The sequence below is a fragment of the Uloborus diversus genome, chromosome 9, assembly GCF_026930045.1.
Source record: "Uloborus diversus isolate 005 chromosome 9, Udiv.v.3.1, whole genome shotgun sequence".
Taxonomy (NCBI): domain Eukaryota; kingdom Metazoa; phylum Arthropoda; class Arachnida; order Araneae; family Uloboridae; genus Uloborus; species Uloborus diversus.
This window is the reverse complement of record NC_072739.1, coordinates 79799069-79815333: the sequence shown is the minus strand read 5'-3', so window position 1 is coordinate 79815333 and position 16265 is coordinate 79799069. Positions and strand designations below refer to the sequence as shown.

The 16265-nt window shown below is 34.3% G+C and overlaps 1 protein-coding gene across 1 annotated transcript in view; it reads left to right on the top strand.

Moving 5' to 3' along the window:
* The window catches only part of LOC129229629 (kelch domain-containing protein 4-like), a 30708-nt gene extending 14643 nt beyond the window's left edge, over positions 1-16065 (top strand). Inside the window, exons 5-9 of the mRNA XM_054863983.1 lie at positions 3228-3457; positions 7100-7323; positions 8730-9085; positions 14221-14614; positions 15928-16065. Of these exons, the coding sequence (XP_054719958.1) occupies positions 3228-3457; positions 7100-7323; positions 8730-9085; positions 14221-14614; positions 15928-15944 (1221 nt within the window). The 3' untranslated portion in view covers positions 15945-16065. The remainder of the gene's footprint in view (positions 1-3227; positions 3458-7099; positions 7324-8729; positions 9086-14220; positions 14615-15927) is intronic.
* The last annotated feature ends 200 nt before the right edge of the window (positions 16066-16265 follow it).

Below are 16265 nucleotides of genomic sequence, written 5' to 3'. Positions count from 1 at the left end.
GAAACAAAATGAAAAGAAATCTTGCCAAATTATGTTTTAATAATCGTTTTCAGAAATTTATTTGATCCACTTTTCTAGACACCTTTTTGATATTCCTAGAATTAGATGTTTTACAACTGCTCTGAAGCAAAAAATAGCTCATTCGCCAAAAGTAGAACTGTTCTATAATCCCCAAAATACGCACCCCTCCCGGTAATTTTTTTCTATCCCATTTTTGGGCTTTACTTCAGAGTACGTTTTTCTTTTCTATCCAAAGAAATGAAATAAACAATAATTTGAAACAAAATGAAAAGAAAACTTGCCAAATTATGTTTTAATAATCGTTTTCAGAAATTTATTTGATCCACTTTTCTAGACACCTTTTTGATGCAAGGTGATGGCGCTGACTTCTTTCTTTTTGTTCATACTTTCTGGGGTGCAAAAAAAAAAAAAAAAAAAAACATGAATTTGACATATGGAGTTATGTTAGCAAGGAAATTTTGACGACAGTCATGAAATAAAATTCCACGTATTGAATATTCGCAACTCCAACGAACTATAGGGGGCACTGCAGCCACTGTCTAATGGCGGATGAAAAAGGTAAAACAAATGCAACGTAGAAAATTCTCATAAGCCTAGTAAATTTAGCGAGTGAAAAAAAATTAATCATATGAGCGATTTTTTTCACTTTATTCTTTTTGAATTAATTTTCAAAGTCTTGTGGATATTCTGGCCCACATAGAAAGAAATGAGAATTCCTGAAGCATAACTTGATGTCAAAAATTAATGCAAATTACGTAGTTCCTAGTTCTAAGCAATCATTTCCACAATGTTGAATTCAATATTTATGAATTCTTGATTAAACTAAATAATAATTGTGGCCTGACAAGAATAACAATTAATGCTAGATAATTTGATTATATGACATTAGGAATTATTATCAAAAGAAGATGATATTTCTTTGCCTTGCTTGGCTAGCGCTAATTGTTTTGCATTTGTAGCTGAGTTATTTTTCTCGAATTGCCGAATCGGTTAATTTTAAATTTTTCTGTTTCATATGCCTCTAATTTCTGAGTTATAATTTAATTATGTCATGCTCAGGGCTCCCAAATGGTCCGCTTTTCCCGCCGAAGTCTATTTTTAAGGGTAAAATGCTTCCTTGATTGGCTCTGTCCCTGTCTGGTTCTGTCCCTTCTAATGCCGCAAGGATCTGTCTAATGCGGCAAGGGCTGCTTTCTGTATAGAAAAGTGTTTCCCAGGGCTATTTAGTTCTTGTCTTAGAAGAGACATTTTTATCAATGACATTGTTAGAATCTGTTTGACATTTCACGATTTTCTGTAGCTGATGAATTCGATAAGACTTTTTCCTGATTTGGTTGATTGTTGATTTTCTCTTCTGCTGGCTGATTGTGTGGTAAAATGATCGGAGAGACGAAGGATGTGTGCTTATGCTTTAAGTTATAAGTTTTGGAAGCAATTAAAAATGAGAAAAGGCAGAAGTAAATCAAAAAATGTTCAAAGACATCCATGTCAAAACAAACAAGTGTATCTAATTTCTTTCAGAAATATGCATTCACTTATGTATTATGTGTAGTTTTTTTAATCATTCATATAAAAAATTAAATATTTTATTTTTTGTGAAATGCATGTGTCAATTTTTAGGTAACGAAGAATCATTTACTATTTTTTGTACTAATAATGAAAAAAAAACTGCAAGATGCTTTATAAAATACGCTTCTTGAATTCCTTCTATAATCAAATACCCTGCTTAATTGAATAAGGGATGTCGGAACTATTACTATTCTTTTAAGCGGGGGTAAATACATAAAATGAAAATAAATATAATAATAATAATAAACTTGAATGACACATTTTTACTTTAACAGTGATTGCAGCTGTCCCATAATTATTATAGTTTGTATTTTTGGAGGAGGAGGGGGGAGAAAAGAGGTCAAGAAAAATGTCTCGTATTTCTTTGAATTCTATTTTCATCTTTTTCTCCTATTATATTCACCTGAACTATTCAGAAAATTTACTTGCTCATAGCTATTCCTGGTGGTAGTTTAACTGGAAGCCCTTGAAATTATTAAATTCTAATATTCTAGAAAATGGGAAGTTTGCAAAAAATACCCAAAATAAAAGAATCTTTTTGAGTACTTTCAATTTATTAAAATTTGCACTGATCATGTCAGTAATTATTAATATTGATCATGTTATCCTTATTGAACTGCGGTTTTGGAGATATTTTACTTTAAAAAGTTCATTGTGATATCAGGGGTTCTCAACCTTTCAGACTCTTCCTTTGAACTCTAACTTGAGGTCATGCCCCCCTCCCCCTTTTATGATTTTTGTTAAGATTAGTAGAGTAGGAAACTGATTAAGATAACTGAGACTAGTAAAGAAGTAAAAAGCTAGATAATTTCATACTCAAAATTCTTCATTGCTATGAAATTTTTTACTGGGCATATTATTAGTAGAACATACAAAATTCCAGAATCAGAGATATAAATGAAAAAAAAAAAAAAACTTTTTGAGGTAATTTAGGATCTAGATGAGGTTGGGGTACACATCAGTCACTTTCTAAACAATACTGAGAGCACTAATACTGTTATTTAATATTCGTATGTGACCAAAAAATTAATTCAATTTCTTTTAGTTTTACTTTTTTTTTTATACACTTGTACTTCCCTTGAAACTCCTCTGTGCGTGGGGGTAGGGAGGTGCTCTCCTAGGTTGAGAACTGCTGCTTTACATAGTGTGAGATTGCTATTTAACTTGGAAAATGAAAGAAACTTGTTGAAATTATCTTTTAATTATCCTTTCTGTGTCAGGAATTAGATCCCTAAAAGCAACACTATGTAGTTTCAATATTACTAAAAATTAAGAGTTTTCTTGTATTATCATAATCCAGAAGAGATTGCTCGATTTGAAAAATGGACTTTTTAAAGTTGTGAGCAAAATGTGTTTGAAGTTCAAATCCTTGGTAGTCTTTCATTGAATTTTTTTTCTAAATCATGCACCCGCCAGAGCGACTACTACCATCTTTTGTCCTAAAACAGAGGAGAGGTTCTCCTAACATTCATATTGATTATCTCCAAATTTTTAATTTTTTCATCTTTTACTTCTCATTACTTTGTTTTGTCATAAAGATCTTTGAGCTTTTTAAAAAATTTCATTTTCTTAGTGTAAAGAAACCAAAAGTATATAATTATTATTGTAACTTGTTCATTTGTTATAAACTTTTGTAGGCTGTGATTCTGTCTCAAAGAGCAGGGCAATTGTGGGTTTTCGGAGGTGAATTTGCTTCTCCAAGTCGTTCCAATTTTTATCATTATAAGGATTTATGGGTTTACCACTTTGCTGAAAAGAGATGGGAGCAAGTGAAAGTTCCTGGTGCCCCGTCTGCTCGCAGTGGACATCGTATGACAGCATCACGAAAGCAGCTTATAGTATTTGGAGGATTTCACGAAAGCTTGAGGTTACTGTTTATGTTTGCTTAGCTATTGTCAGTACTTAATTTTCTGCTTTGATTCTTGCAGGCTTAAGTTGAGAATGGAAAATATAGAGAAAGGTTATTTTTGGTTGTGTACATATATGTTTAACCCTCCTTGCAGCAGGACCATGCTCACTCAATGTTAAACTCCACAGACAAGCCTAAGTATGTAAGAATGAAGACTTTCACGGCCGGTGTCAATAATGTTGTAATATTCTGGGCTTTTGTGTCGTGGTCTGAGTGTTGTTTCTCCAAACGTTTTGGCCGCATCTGCGGCGGCCATCTTCAGTGTTAGCATGGTCGAAGCTTCCAGGGAAGCGACTTCCTAGCAACTGATGCAGACATCGAAGTGTTGTCACGATGTGGGAAGAGCTAGCTTTCCCTTCGTTCTGGCCAGGATTGGCCGATGAACGTTCGTTCTTGTTTCTACACCTCTAGCCAACCAGAAACAGCAACGGACGCCCAGCAGCCAATCCCCAACCAGAATGAAGAGAGCTCAAGTTTCAGCCAACCCGAAGCAAGGACGAACGTTCATCAGCCAATCCTGGCCCAGAACAAAGGGAGAGCTAGCTCTCCCCACATAAAAAGTGACAACACTTTGACATCTGTATCAGTTGCTAGGAAGTCGCTTCCCAGGAAGCTTCAACCACGCTAACACTAAGATGGCCGCCGCAGATGTGACCGAAACGTTTGGAGTAACAACACTCATACCACGGCACAACGGCCCGGAATCTTACAATATTTTTTTAAGCCTAAGTATGCTTGGGTTCGCCACCAGGAGGGTTAAATGGTAAATCCTATTTGTGTGTTATAAAGTGCAAAGATAAGTTGTGTATTAACTCAAGTTCAGATACCTTACAGTTCTTGTTCATTTTACATATGAGCTATGTGACTTTCCAATTACAGCATTCCAGAATGTTGAAAAAAATGATTATAGTGAATCTCCGATGTTATGTTTCCCAAGGGACCGGGTTAAAACAAAACGTAAAATACGGGAAATAAATAGAAAGTAAAAATCAAATCGAAAAACAAAAAATATAGGTAGTGAAGATGACTCTTTTAAAAGATATAATATTGATATTTTACAAAAGGAAGATGATTTTGCATACTCTTTTAGATCATTTTAACACATTTAAACTTGAATCTGGACATTTAGGTTGAAAATAGTTTGTAATAATGGATTGTTTTTCAGTCATTTAGTACAAAATAAATTCAGCATTTCTAGAATTAGAGTACTTTTTTCTGGTCTTGATGAAAAAGAATCATCTTTCACTATTTATAAGCTCTTGAATGTAATATTAAATGAAGGGATGGGCTTGGCTTTTGGTTCTTCTTGTTCATCTTAATTGGCAGGCAAAAAGTCCACCAATGCCAGACATAAGGTCGGCTATGAATGGAGCAGTAGCATTTCTGTTGTCATACATTAACTTTCAACAGCTGGGATTAGTTTAAAAAGAAAAAAAAAACCCAAAAGGAAATATACTGCTGAATTTAGAATAATTTTTCTTTTTTTTTTACTTCCCAGGAAAACCGTAAAATGTGGGAAATTCATAAATAACAAACTTTTCATCTGGGTTGAATTAGCATTATTAGTATATGAAAAAACTGGGACCTGATGAAAAAAACTGGAGAAATATAGATTTAACAGATATAAAATTAAGGTTTCACTGTATTTACTTAGTGAACATCAGAAATTTTCTCAGAAATGCAAGTCTTATTATAATATTCTTTATAATGTTTTGATCGTAAAGCCCACCAGTGGCGGGATACAAGGGAAGGGTCAGGGGGTAATGCCCCCCCCCCTAATCCTTGGATGATAGTATCCATCCACCTTGTGTTCAAACACAGTATGAATAATATGTCAACAATTTAAGTTGTCTTTTCAACTCATTAATTATTTTTGAAATTTCTTCTTTCATTGCACATGAATTTAACTTGCTACTTTTATGGCTAATATGAGCCCTATTTCAGAACGATCTTGTGCTTTTTATTGATACCCAAGCATTTTAAGAAATTTTTAGCGGCCAAAACTATTGGTTCGTGCAGGGGGAGGCTGTCATTCTTTGGCATAACCCCCCTAAAATGGTAGTCTGTATCCGCCCATGAAGCCCACACATGAGAAAAATTACTAATATATATAACCATGTTCTTCATTCATGTTCTTTCTTGTTCTTTGTTTTATAAATGTATTTATGCATAGGCAGTAAAATTTCAGTGCAGCGAAAACAAATACAATGAAGTACAGTAGACTTACGTTTTACGCGGGTTTATTTTACATGCTTTTGATTATACGCTGTTTAAGATTTGACACCTTTATTGTATTTTACGCGGATGAGTTTCAATTTTACACGGATGCGGCAATGCAAAAAGATAGCGTTTTCCCCTCTTTCAAAAACCAAACTCCTAAATGTTGCAGATTATACGTAATAAACTGCATTTTGGCATGCTAATAATGAGCTTAGGCCACTGGAGGCATTTAATGCAATTGGTTCCAAAGCTCTTGACAGAAGTAAAGTTATTAAACTCACACAGTTAAGAACTCACTGGAAGAAGAGCTTTTAGGAGTGACAGAGGACAAAACCTACCAGGATACCGACATCGCTGACACACAACCGAAACTTTCACATTGAAAATTTTGAGCCATTCCTAGACAATAGAAATGATCTTTCTGATTTGTTACTGAAGGAAGATTCTATCATGGAAATGAACCATGGATGCGTTAATGCTCTGCAAAGAATTACAGAGAAAAATTCTTAAAGACTGAAGACTATCATAGACAGCTCCTCTTTATAAACAGAACACGAAATTAATTTATGTTTCTGTATGCATGTTGTGCATAAAAATCGATATAAGTACACATTAAACTTATTATACAATTAGTCATCACTAGAATAAAGTATTTTTTTATCTAAGGAACCTATCCCTTATTTTACCACTACTATTAGGTCTCAATTTACGTGGCACGCATTTCCGTGGAACGTAATCCCCTCGTAAAACGAGGGTCTACTGTATTCAATTCTACAAAAGTAGATGTTCATTCCTGTTTTAATTGCCATTGCTTGAATTCTGTTACAACAAATTCCAGTTTAAATGTACCAAATTTGTAGTTTCTTAAAATTAGTTATAACCAGATTTAACTGTATAATAATGTATTTTGAATATAAGGGTTTTGAACTTGTTCATATTTCCTTATTTTTTAATTGAAAATGTAACTATAATGATTTTAGATTTCATAATTTTAAAATAAGAGAAATAATTTTTTTTTTGTGTTTTTTTCGAAATGTGTTTTTCTTGTAATGTTATTTACCACTTGAAACCAATGATATTAATAGTGTTGATGTTTGCATGTAAATATATGCTGAATGTCTTTCAAATTTTTATTATTCAATTTTGTTGAAGTAAATTTTTTTTAAAAATTAGAGTAAAATTCAAAGCACTTGCATGGTCACCCATACTAAATTGCCATTTTCTAATCTAATTTACATTTCCTTTGTATTACTTTCCCATACCTATATATAATTTATGCATATACTATATACATTTGTAGCAAAATGCACAAAATATATCATACTGTATCATTTATATTTTTCTAAAACTGAAGAATTACTGAACCCTTTTTCGTTTCAGAGAATATAAGTACTTTAATGATGTGCACATTTTTGATTTGGAGTCATACACATGGACCAAAGTTGAACCAACTGGTAGAGGCCCCAGCCCTCGTTCTGGTGTCCAAATGGCTCCTCTTACTGATGGACGAATTATTTTATTTGGAGGCTACAGTAGAGAAAAGGTCAAAAAAGATGTTGATAAAGGAGTTCCTCATGGGGATATGTATTATTTACAATTAGATGGTAATTTAAATTAAATTTTATGACGTGTTTGAATAATATGCTTATTATGAGTGTGAGAGTTAAGAGAGTTATTATTCTTTCATCAATTTTTTACCAAAAAGAATTACTACCAAAAAAACATTTTTCTCAATGCAATTCATGCATTGTATTTTTTGTTTATAAATTTTAAAGTAAGATTTAATAGTTTTAGTGATGCCAAAAATGTTGTGTAAAAGTGTACACATTTTGTTAGTTTAGCTTTAAATTAAAAACCATATTGGAGCACACTGCAGTATGCCTGAACTTAGAATTATTGAAAACTGTACACTCCCATCATTGATTTAAAGTGTTAATTGCAAAATGTATGACATATTCAAAACAGCTGATAGTTCTCAACAACAATTACAGTTAGATTTCTGTTTAAATGAATTTAAGGTACTATTTTCAGTAAAAAGCATTTACACCACAAATGACTCCTAGATATAGTGGCTGCAAACTCAATATGAATTAATCGAGTAGGAAATAAACAGCTATATTTGTAAGACCAAGAATATCTGGAGGATGAACAAGTTTTTAAATATCCTATGTAAAAGTACTATGTAGCAGTTGATAAAAAGCTTTTTGCAGTTTTGTTTAAAACAATAAAAATAAAATAAAATATATCAGCCAATAAAATCGTGGATATCATCTACATTTTACCACTGTTATTCTGGTATTCTCAAGGATTCTTGAAAAACCTTGTTTTCTTTAATTCCCTAAAACCAAGGGAGAAAATTTCTAAATTTCCATTTAATTTTTGTGCTAATACAAACAGTTGAAAATCCCTTACTCTATTGCCTACAAAGCACTTTCTGCAATTATAGTTTTAAAAAAACATCCTTATGCAGAAACGCTGTCATCCTTATATATAATTTGTTTCCCAGTGGAGGCTGGGGGCTGCAAAATTTCATTTCTAAGTAGAATTAGTCCTTAAGTAAAGTGTTGTTAAACAGATAATGTACACATTTAGGGATCTTTTGGAAATGGTTTTGATCAGTTAAATTACTGCAATTGTACCTATTTAATAGCATGACCAGTACCACAGTTGGAAAAAAAAAAAAAAAAACTCCTAAGTGAAGGCACCTTTCCATAGGGTAGGTTCAGCTTTAATTTTAAAAGTAGACGAATATTGATATACTTTTTTGAGTAGTTTGAAACAAATTTGCATTAAACTTGCATTAATTTTACCACAGAGTACCAGATATTTTGGTGAACAATATAGCCCCTTGGTTCCCCCCCTCTAACTACAGTACTGACTACAACCATAGCAAAATTTCTCAATACGTGATTTTATTAACCCAGTTGCTGTAATTTAATTTTAGTACTTGAATATTGTTTTAATGTGAATTCATAAAATGTGAATCTTATGTCCTTCTTCTCTGCCACAGAGAGAACTAAACCTGCCAAGTGGAAGTGGGTAGCAGTGAAGGCATCAGGGATTTCCCCGTCCATAAGAAGTGGCTTCTGTTTTGCAGTTGCATCAAACAACCAAGCCTATACTTTTGGTGGCGTACGCGATGAAGATGATGATGAAACTTTAGAAAGTGTGTTCCATAATGATTTGTTTTTGTTAGAAATGGATAAGCCACGATGGCAGCCTATTACTCTCCACAGCAAAGAAGTGAAAGAAGTCAAGAAGAAACGGAGAAAAGTTAGAGATGATGAAGATGATCATGAGAGTGAAGATGATGATGTCACCAAAACTTTAGAAAGAGCTAACATATCAGGAGGAGTAACTAATGAAGTAAGAATTTGATGTGGTTTTTATGCACAGTTGAGCCTTGATATCGAGCCTTTAAAACCTTTTTAAAATTGATGTCCATGCAGATCCCCACTGTACCCTTTTACAGGAATCTTATCTTCATGGATGTTCACCATATTTCCTACTGTAGAGTATTTTGTGGACATCCTTGGCTGAGCAGTCCTGGGAAGCAGGAAGTCGAATGAGACAATGACTCTTCTTTTTCCTGTTCTTAATTTTTAGTTACTTTTGTTTTTGTTATCATTTGCTGAGGTCTCTGCAATTTGAAATAACAACAAAAGAAAAAAAAACCTTGCTATCTGAAACCTCAAAGTCCTAGATGTCCCGAAAATTTTTTTCCTCTGCATTTTCTATAAAAACTCTTATACATTCTCCATTATTATCTCAAAATTTGTTTTTCAAAACCTTTGATAGGTTAAAATTTAATTTTTGCAATGATCCAAGTTTTAATTGCTGTTTTTCCTTGGAAATTTTTGTAATAAAATCAATTCCGAACATATTTGCTCTTAGTTTTTCATCCTTTAGGGACCAGGAAATAGGGTGTCAGACTATTTAGCTATGAATTTATCTGTATGTAAATTGTTTATTTCAGAACATAAGTGTATGAAATTATTAATTGGTAAAAAAATCTATTAGAATCTATTTCTATGGAAAAGAATAGTCTTCTTTTCCAAGGGCGGATCCAGAAACTTCTTAAGGTGGGGGGGGGGGGACGATAGATTTTTATTATTTACCCCTTACTAGTTAGCGTCTTATACTGATTTGCTCGTGCATACACAAACATTACACATATATATATATATAAACACTGGTGTGCAAAAATTAAGGACGAGACGGTTTATTCAATATAACTTTGTACAAAAGCTTTCCAAATCAACACATTTAATACTGTAAGATCCCCAATACGTAAGGACATGTGTAATGTAAGCAACACTTACTAAAAGAGAAATCAGAGGGATAAAAAGAAGCTTTATTGAAAAAGTAGCATGGAGCGCAATGCGACTGAAGGCCGTAACATCCCTGTGATGGGTGTCCAGCAAGAAACATCCGGTCTTTAGTAGGGGATATGATCTCCCCCGACTGCTAGGCAGGTTTCACAGCGTCTGCCCATGCTGAGAATGTGGGTGTCAATGAGTGGTTGAGGCATTGCTGCCCATTTGTCTTGCAGCGCCAATCGAAGCTCTCAAATTGTTACTGGTGGTAAGGTACGAGCTGCCAAGCGTCTGCCTAGAAAATCCCATACATGCTCAATGGGATTGAGATTCGGAGATTCTGCCGGCCAATCCATACGTTCAATATCCTCACTCTCTAAAAGCTGTTCGACAACTACTGTGCGATGACATGGTGCATTGTCGTCCATGAAAAGGAACTGCGGACCCATAGCGCCTCTAAAAGGACGTACATATGGAAGAAGAATCTCGTTACAATAACGGGTCCTGTTGACTGAACCTGCGTCGAAGATGTGAAGGCCTGTACGACTACCAAGCATGATGCCTCCCCAAACAAGAACACCGCGACCTCCATACCTGTCCCTTTCAATGATGTTCGAGGGATGATTGCGGCTTCCCCGCTCTCTCCAGATGAGTATGTGATGAGAATCGCTACTCAGACTGAATCTGCTCTCATCTGTAAAGTGTACTCGTCCCCATTCATTGTCTCTCCAATTCCGGTGTTCCCGGCACAACAGAGAACGCCTTCTCCGATGGGCAGGCGTTAGAGGTACACACCGTATAGGGCAACCTATACGGTGCAAACAGACCACCACCGTGCAGTCTTCTGGCCACGGTAAAACGTGATATCGGTCGTCCAGTCGCCTGTGTCGTGTGTCTAGCAATTTCTGCCGCTGTCTGCCGCCTGTTTCTTCTGACCTGTAAGACAATATACCGGTCATCTGCAGGTGTGGTTCCTCGTGGACGACCACTACTGAACCCCCGGATGCTGTTCCTGTAGTTTGAAATTGTCTCCAAAGTCGTGAAACGATGCTGTGAGCAATTCCGAACTCTGCAGCTACACTTGTCACACTGCGGCCTTCCTCCAACTTCCCAATGATTCAACCTCGGGTAAAAGCATCCAGATGTGGTCTAACAGATTGATTATTCGCCATTTCTCGCTGAGGCAGCAACTCGGTGTGATTTTAACTACTATACGGCGTGCAATCTCTTTGCCAGAAATACTGATCTTACACCGACAACATGCCTTATACTACTCAGACACTCCCCCATTACGTCTGCCTGCATATCTGCGCATGTGCTACCATACATCATCTTACTTAATCTCCTGATTGGTCTTTCTGTCCGCTCTGCCTCTTCGTTCAGCTGATATGCTAATTTTTCGACTTCGTCCTTCATTTTTGCACACCAGTCTGTGTATATATATATATATATATATATATATATATATATACAAACACAAATGTGATGACCAGCAACAGGCTCTGGGCCCAGCTAGGCTGGTCCTGGTCAATATAGTCCTAGTATATATTTATATATATATAAAATTAAGCAAACAGACTTATAAACTAGAAGAGAATGCTTAAGCTCCAGTACATGTAATATAGAGTAACAATGGGCAAACGCACCACTTGCTAAGCTAAAAACAATAAACTAGAGCTGAAACCTAAAACTAAAAGCAGGGGGTTTCGCCTCGACTAATTAGGAAAACAAGTTCCGATAATTAGCCTTCCACGGGACAGTACCTGCCAATAACAAAATTGTCTTACCTTGAAATCCGTGTAAACATATCCTGTCCGTTGTTCAGCCTGATAAAAAAGCCTATCCATTCGTCAACAAAACATTAAAAATATAAAAAACATATCCGAAATCAGTCCAAAGACGTACCAGGTCACCTGTTTCGCACGTGTAAAACTTATCCACCACAGTGATTCATAAAAAAATGGTTTGTCACGGTTGTATCATACATTTACACAGTTAAACAGTTTCAAAAGAGGCGAAATGTTCATCGAAGGCTATACTTAAGCAGATGTTTTCAACTAGATTTTTAGGGAAGTTATTATGAAAAAGTAAGTTTTTGAGTACTGAAATTTCTTGATTAAATGCAGAAGTGGTGTTGCAAATTCTTTTAATTCTGATAAAATCAGAATTAAAAGAATTTTAATTCTGATAAAATACATAACGAAAATATAAAACTGACCCCAGCTAGAGTGGCCCTAGTCAATTTATTTAATTTTGTTTTTTCTAATTTAATAAATTTTGGATAAATAGTATCATCCTGGAACTTAGGTTTTGTGTTTTCAAAGGCTTCATTAAGCCTATAAGGCCACAGCAAGGGCTACAAAGGCTACAACAAGGTTTTCAAAGGCTTAAACCACAAATCGTCAATTACAGTTCACAATATTTTTGAGCCGTCTTTTCGATTTTTATTGCATGTGTTTATGAGGCGTTAAAAATATCTATGCATACACACTCACATACAGACCAAACCTTGTCGAATCGGAAAAAGAAAAAACGAAAAGAAAATGCAAAATACATAAACGTACCTTGTCTAACAACATCTGGTAGCTCACCAGTTTCATGGGTTTTTTCTTCGTTTTCTTTCTTCTTGATAAATCCTAATAAATTGATTTGTTTTCTTTTGGACTTATAGTCAACTTTTGGAAGTTAGATTCAACCAGTATTCAAGAGAGACAATGACTGATCATTTTCCCCTGTTTCCTAGAGTGACGCTCTACAGAATGACTGGCGTCATCAAAAAATCGGCGCCTCTGAATGTCTGATTGTTAATGTTATGTTTCCCCCTTTTCCCTTTATGATTTGCATTTTAGCCCGAAAGACTTTGTCTTTCTTGGTGAAGATCTTGAGGTCTCTGTTTCATCATATTTTCAATCCAAAATTCAATCCCAACAAAGAAGAAAAAAATGTTATAAATTCTTATTCCTATAAAGGCACGAAAGAATTCTTTTGCCTCTGAAGAATATTTTATTTTTCGAATATTCTTTAGTTTTTTTTTTTTTTTTGGTTTTGGTTAATTTTGGTAGGTGCCCGGTTAGTCATCTCTTGGCTCAAGGGGGGGGGGGGGGCGATCGCCCCCCCTTGTATCCGCCCTTGCATCTTTCTGATTCAAGTGAAGTCAGGTGTTTTCCTTTAGTTTGTTATCTGATTCATTCATCTTAGTTGCACAATTAACATATTTCAATTTCCTACAGTTTACAATTTCATAAACATTATATTCAATCAGAATTTATGCCTGACTAGCTGCGTTGCCCGACTTTGCAGGGTTTACCTCGAAAATAAAAGTTTTGTTAAGTGGTATGTGCTCAACAATCACACTTGAACAAAAAAAAAAATTAAATTTCCTGACAAATTGTGGAAGAATAACCAAAAAGGAAAAAATTGAAATCCGCCAATTACAGGAAAAGCCTCAAAACAAAAGCCAGAATTTTATTTGTTCATATTCGTAAAAAAAATGGCAACAGATCTTCTCAATGATTTTCTTCACACTACAAATTGTTATAAAAGCATTGTTTAACAATGACTGGGAAAGTTGAGATGAAGCGCTGAATAACAATTTAAATGTAGGAAAGCCTTCAAAATATAGGGATTTTATGTTAAAATCTAAGCATCATCATTAATAGTTATTAATTGTTATCTCCGCTTATTATATTGTGATGTGTATTTTACCAAGTATGGGTTTCATGGAATTCGAAAGTATAGGGATCAAACCGTCGACACTGTGCTAAACTAATGAATGTGAAAATTAGCACTTTTCAGGGGAGCCAAAACGATTTTTTTCCACCTTATGTGTTTAGTTATTTTCTATGTTTTAATTTTTGTAGATAACTTTAAGTGCAAAACTATAGTTTGAAGTAGTTATAACCAGTTAGTATCCCTTTTTGAGTACTATGGCAAATCATCAAATTTGAAAAACGTAATTCACGCTTTTTTCAAATTCCTTCGTTTAACATGGTGCTGACAAAATTTGGTAGGAAATTTTGGTAAGCATTGCCGATAAGATAATTCAACATTCTATTTTAAAATTTCGTCCATATTTAGTCAAATTAAAAACATGTTTTTTATGGTAAAGATTGTTTTAAATCAAACATTGTGATTAACTTCAGTTCATGGGTATCCTCTATACATTCTTTTTCCGTCCTATTCTAGCCAACTGTGAAAGTAACCGAAGATAGTATTTTCACAGTGAAAATTGGACCTCAAACATCATCAAGTTCTGCAGCAAATCCTACATCTTCTTCCACCATCAGATCTTCAAGTCAAAACTTTATTCCGAAGCCTCGCATGAATGGTTCTTTAGTCATTAGGCATGGGACTATGTACTTGTATGGAGGAATATATGAAGACGGTGATAAACAGTTAACTTTATCTGACTTTTATTCACTGGACATTCATAAATTAGATGAATGGAGAACTATTGTGCCATTTTCAACTGCTTCGCTGGAGTGGATAGAATCTGATGTATCAGAAAGCAGTGAAGAAGATAGTGAGGAAGATGGTGCTGGAGGGGAAGATGACTCCGAAGAAGAATCGTCTGAAGAAGGTGAGTGACTTGACTGTTAGGTGTCGTGTTTTTCTTGTGAAAAATCGATTCATTCGGTCTTTATTTTGTTTTAGATTACCATTTTCTAATTATATACTTCACTTAAATTTTCTGCAACTTAGTATGTTATCTTTCTCTTGTGCTAGATCTTTTCCCTTCAGTCTTAAGTTCTGGTTTAAAAAAAGTACAACACTGTACCCCCTTCCACATTAATGTACTTAAAAACAAAAATCTTTCATGTTTGCAGTCACCATTATAAATTATTTGTAAATAAAGTTGGGCTCCGATTTAACGAATTCATCGGGACCGAAACTTTTATTGGAGTTATTTGTAATATCGGGGTGTGAAAAAGAATGCACTAACTTACTTAAGCCCCAAAAAGCAATTGTGAATGAATATCCAAAAGACGAAAGTGTACCCTTTTTGTTCAGAATTCCACGAATTATTACACACTAGTTAATTCGAAATTTTTAAGTACTGAGTAATTGACAATTTCTTCAATACTTGACTGGAAAAAAAATTATCTTTCGACTTTATGGAGAGAAGGAAATACTGTGTAATTTACAGCCCGCTGCATGAGATATGTTTTTACAGTTTCCAGGCTATGTAAAGCATTTGAAAAAGTAAGTTTTAATTGGAGTTTCACTATCGCTTTCTGCACCAGAATCATTATTCATTGGCTTTCCCCTCACCCGTCAAAAATTGCAGATTCTAATAAAAGTTTTTTTCTGCTTCGGACAAGATATATGTGTCATTTCAAAAACAATCCAATATTTCCTAACTCAAATTGTCAAAAAAAAAAATTTTTTTTTGCTGTTGAAATGATTTGTTAATTCGGGGTTTATTATTTGTTAAATAGGGTTTTTTCTTTCATTTTCGTCAGGGGGAAATAAAAATTCGCTAAATCACAAAATTCGTCAAATAGAGGTTCATCAAATCAGGATCTGACTGTATTTTTTAGGAAGGTAAATTTTGTCTACTACCTTTACATTCATAAACTTCTGCATAAAAGTTTGCTTACAAAACCAGTACAGTAAAACCTGTCCATAACGATACTGTTAGGACCTAAAAATATATTGTTGTAGACAAGTTATTGTTATAGACAGTTCGATTATTTATGCTAACATTTTTGCTGGGACCAAGGAAAATATTGTTATAGACAGGTTTGTTGTTATAGACAGTATTGTTATTGACAGGTCTCACTGTATTGCCATTTTCTTACATTGTTATGTGGGAACATTTCTCTTTTGTGATTTTTCTTTAGTTTATTAAACCAAACTGTCAAAAATATTTTCTGCTTTTTCTTCTTACAGGAATGGATTCTTCATAAGAGAAAATTCTCCAAAATAGAAGTCTTCTGTGTATCATACTCAAATTCAATATGTATTCCTGTTATCTTTTTGACAAGTTCATGTAAACTTATTTTAAATTAAAATGGTTTTTTAAATATCCGTTTTGAGTTGTTCACTCAATTTTTTGTTTTCAGAAAGAAAAGTAGTTAGTTATCTTATGTGTTTTATGCAGAGTTTGACCTGAAAGATATGAAGTTTAGAAACTGGAAGTAAACTTTTCTGTGATATACAGCATGTTCCTGTTTAACCTGCAATACCTCTATTTTTGTAACCATCCTTGATGAATATTTCTAATTGCC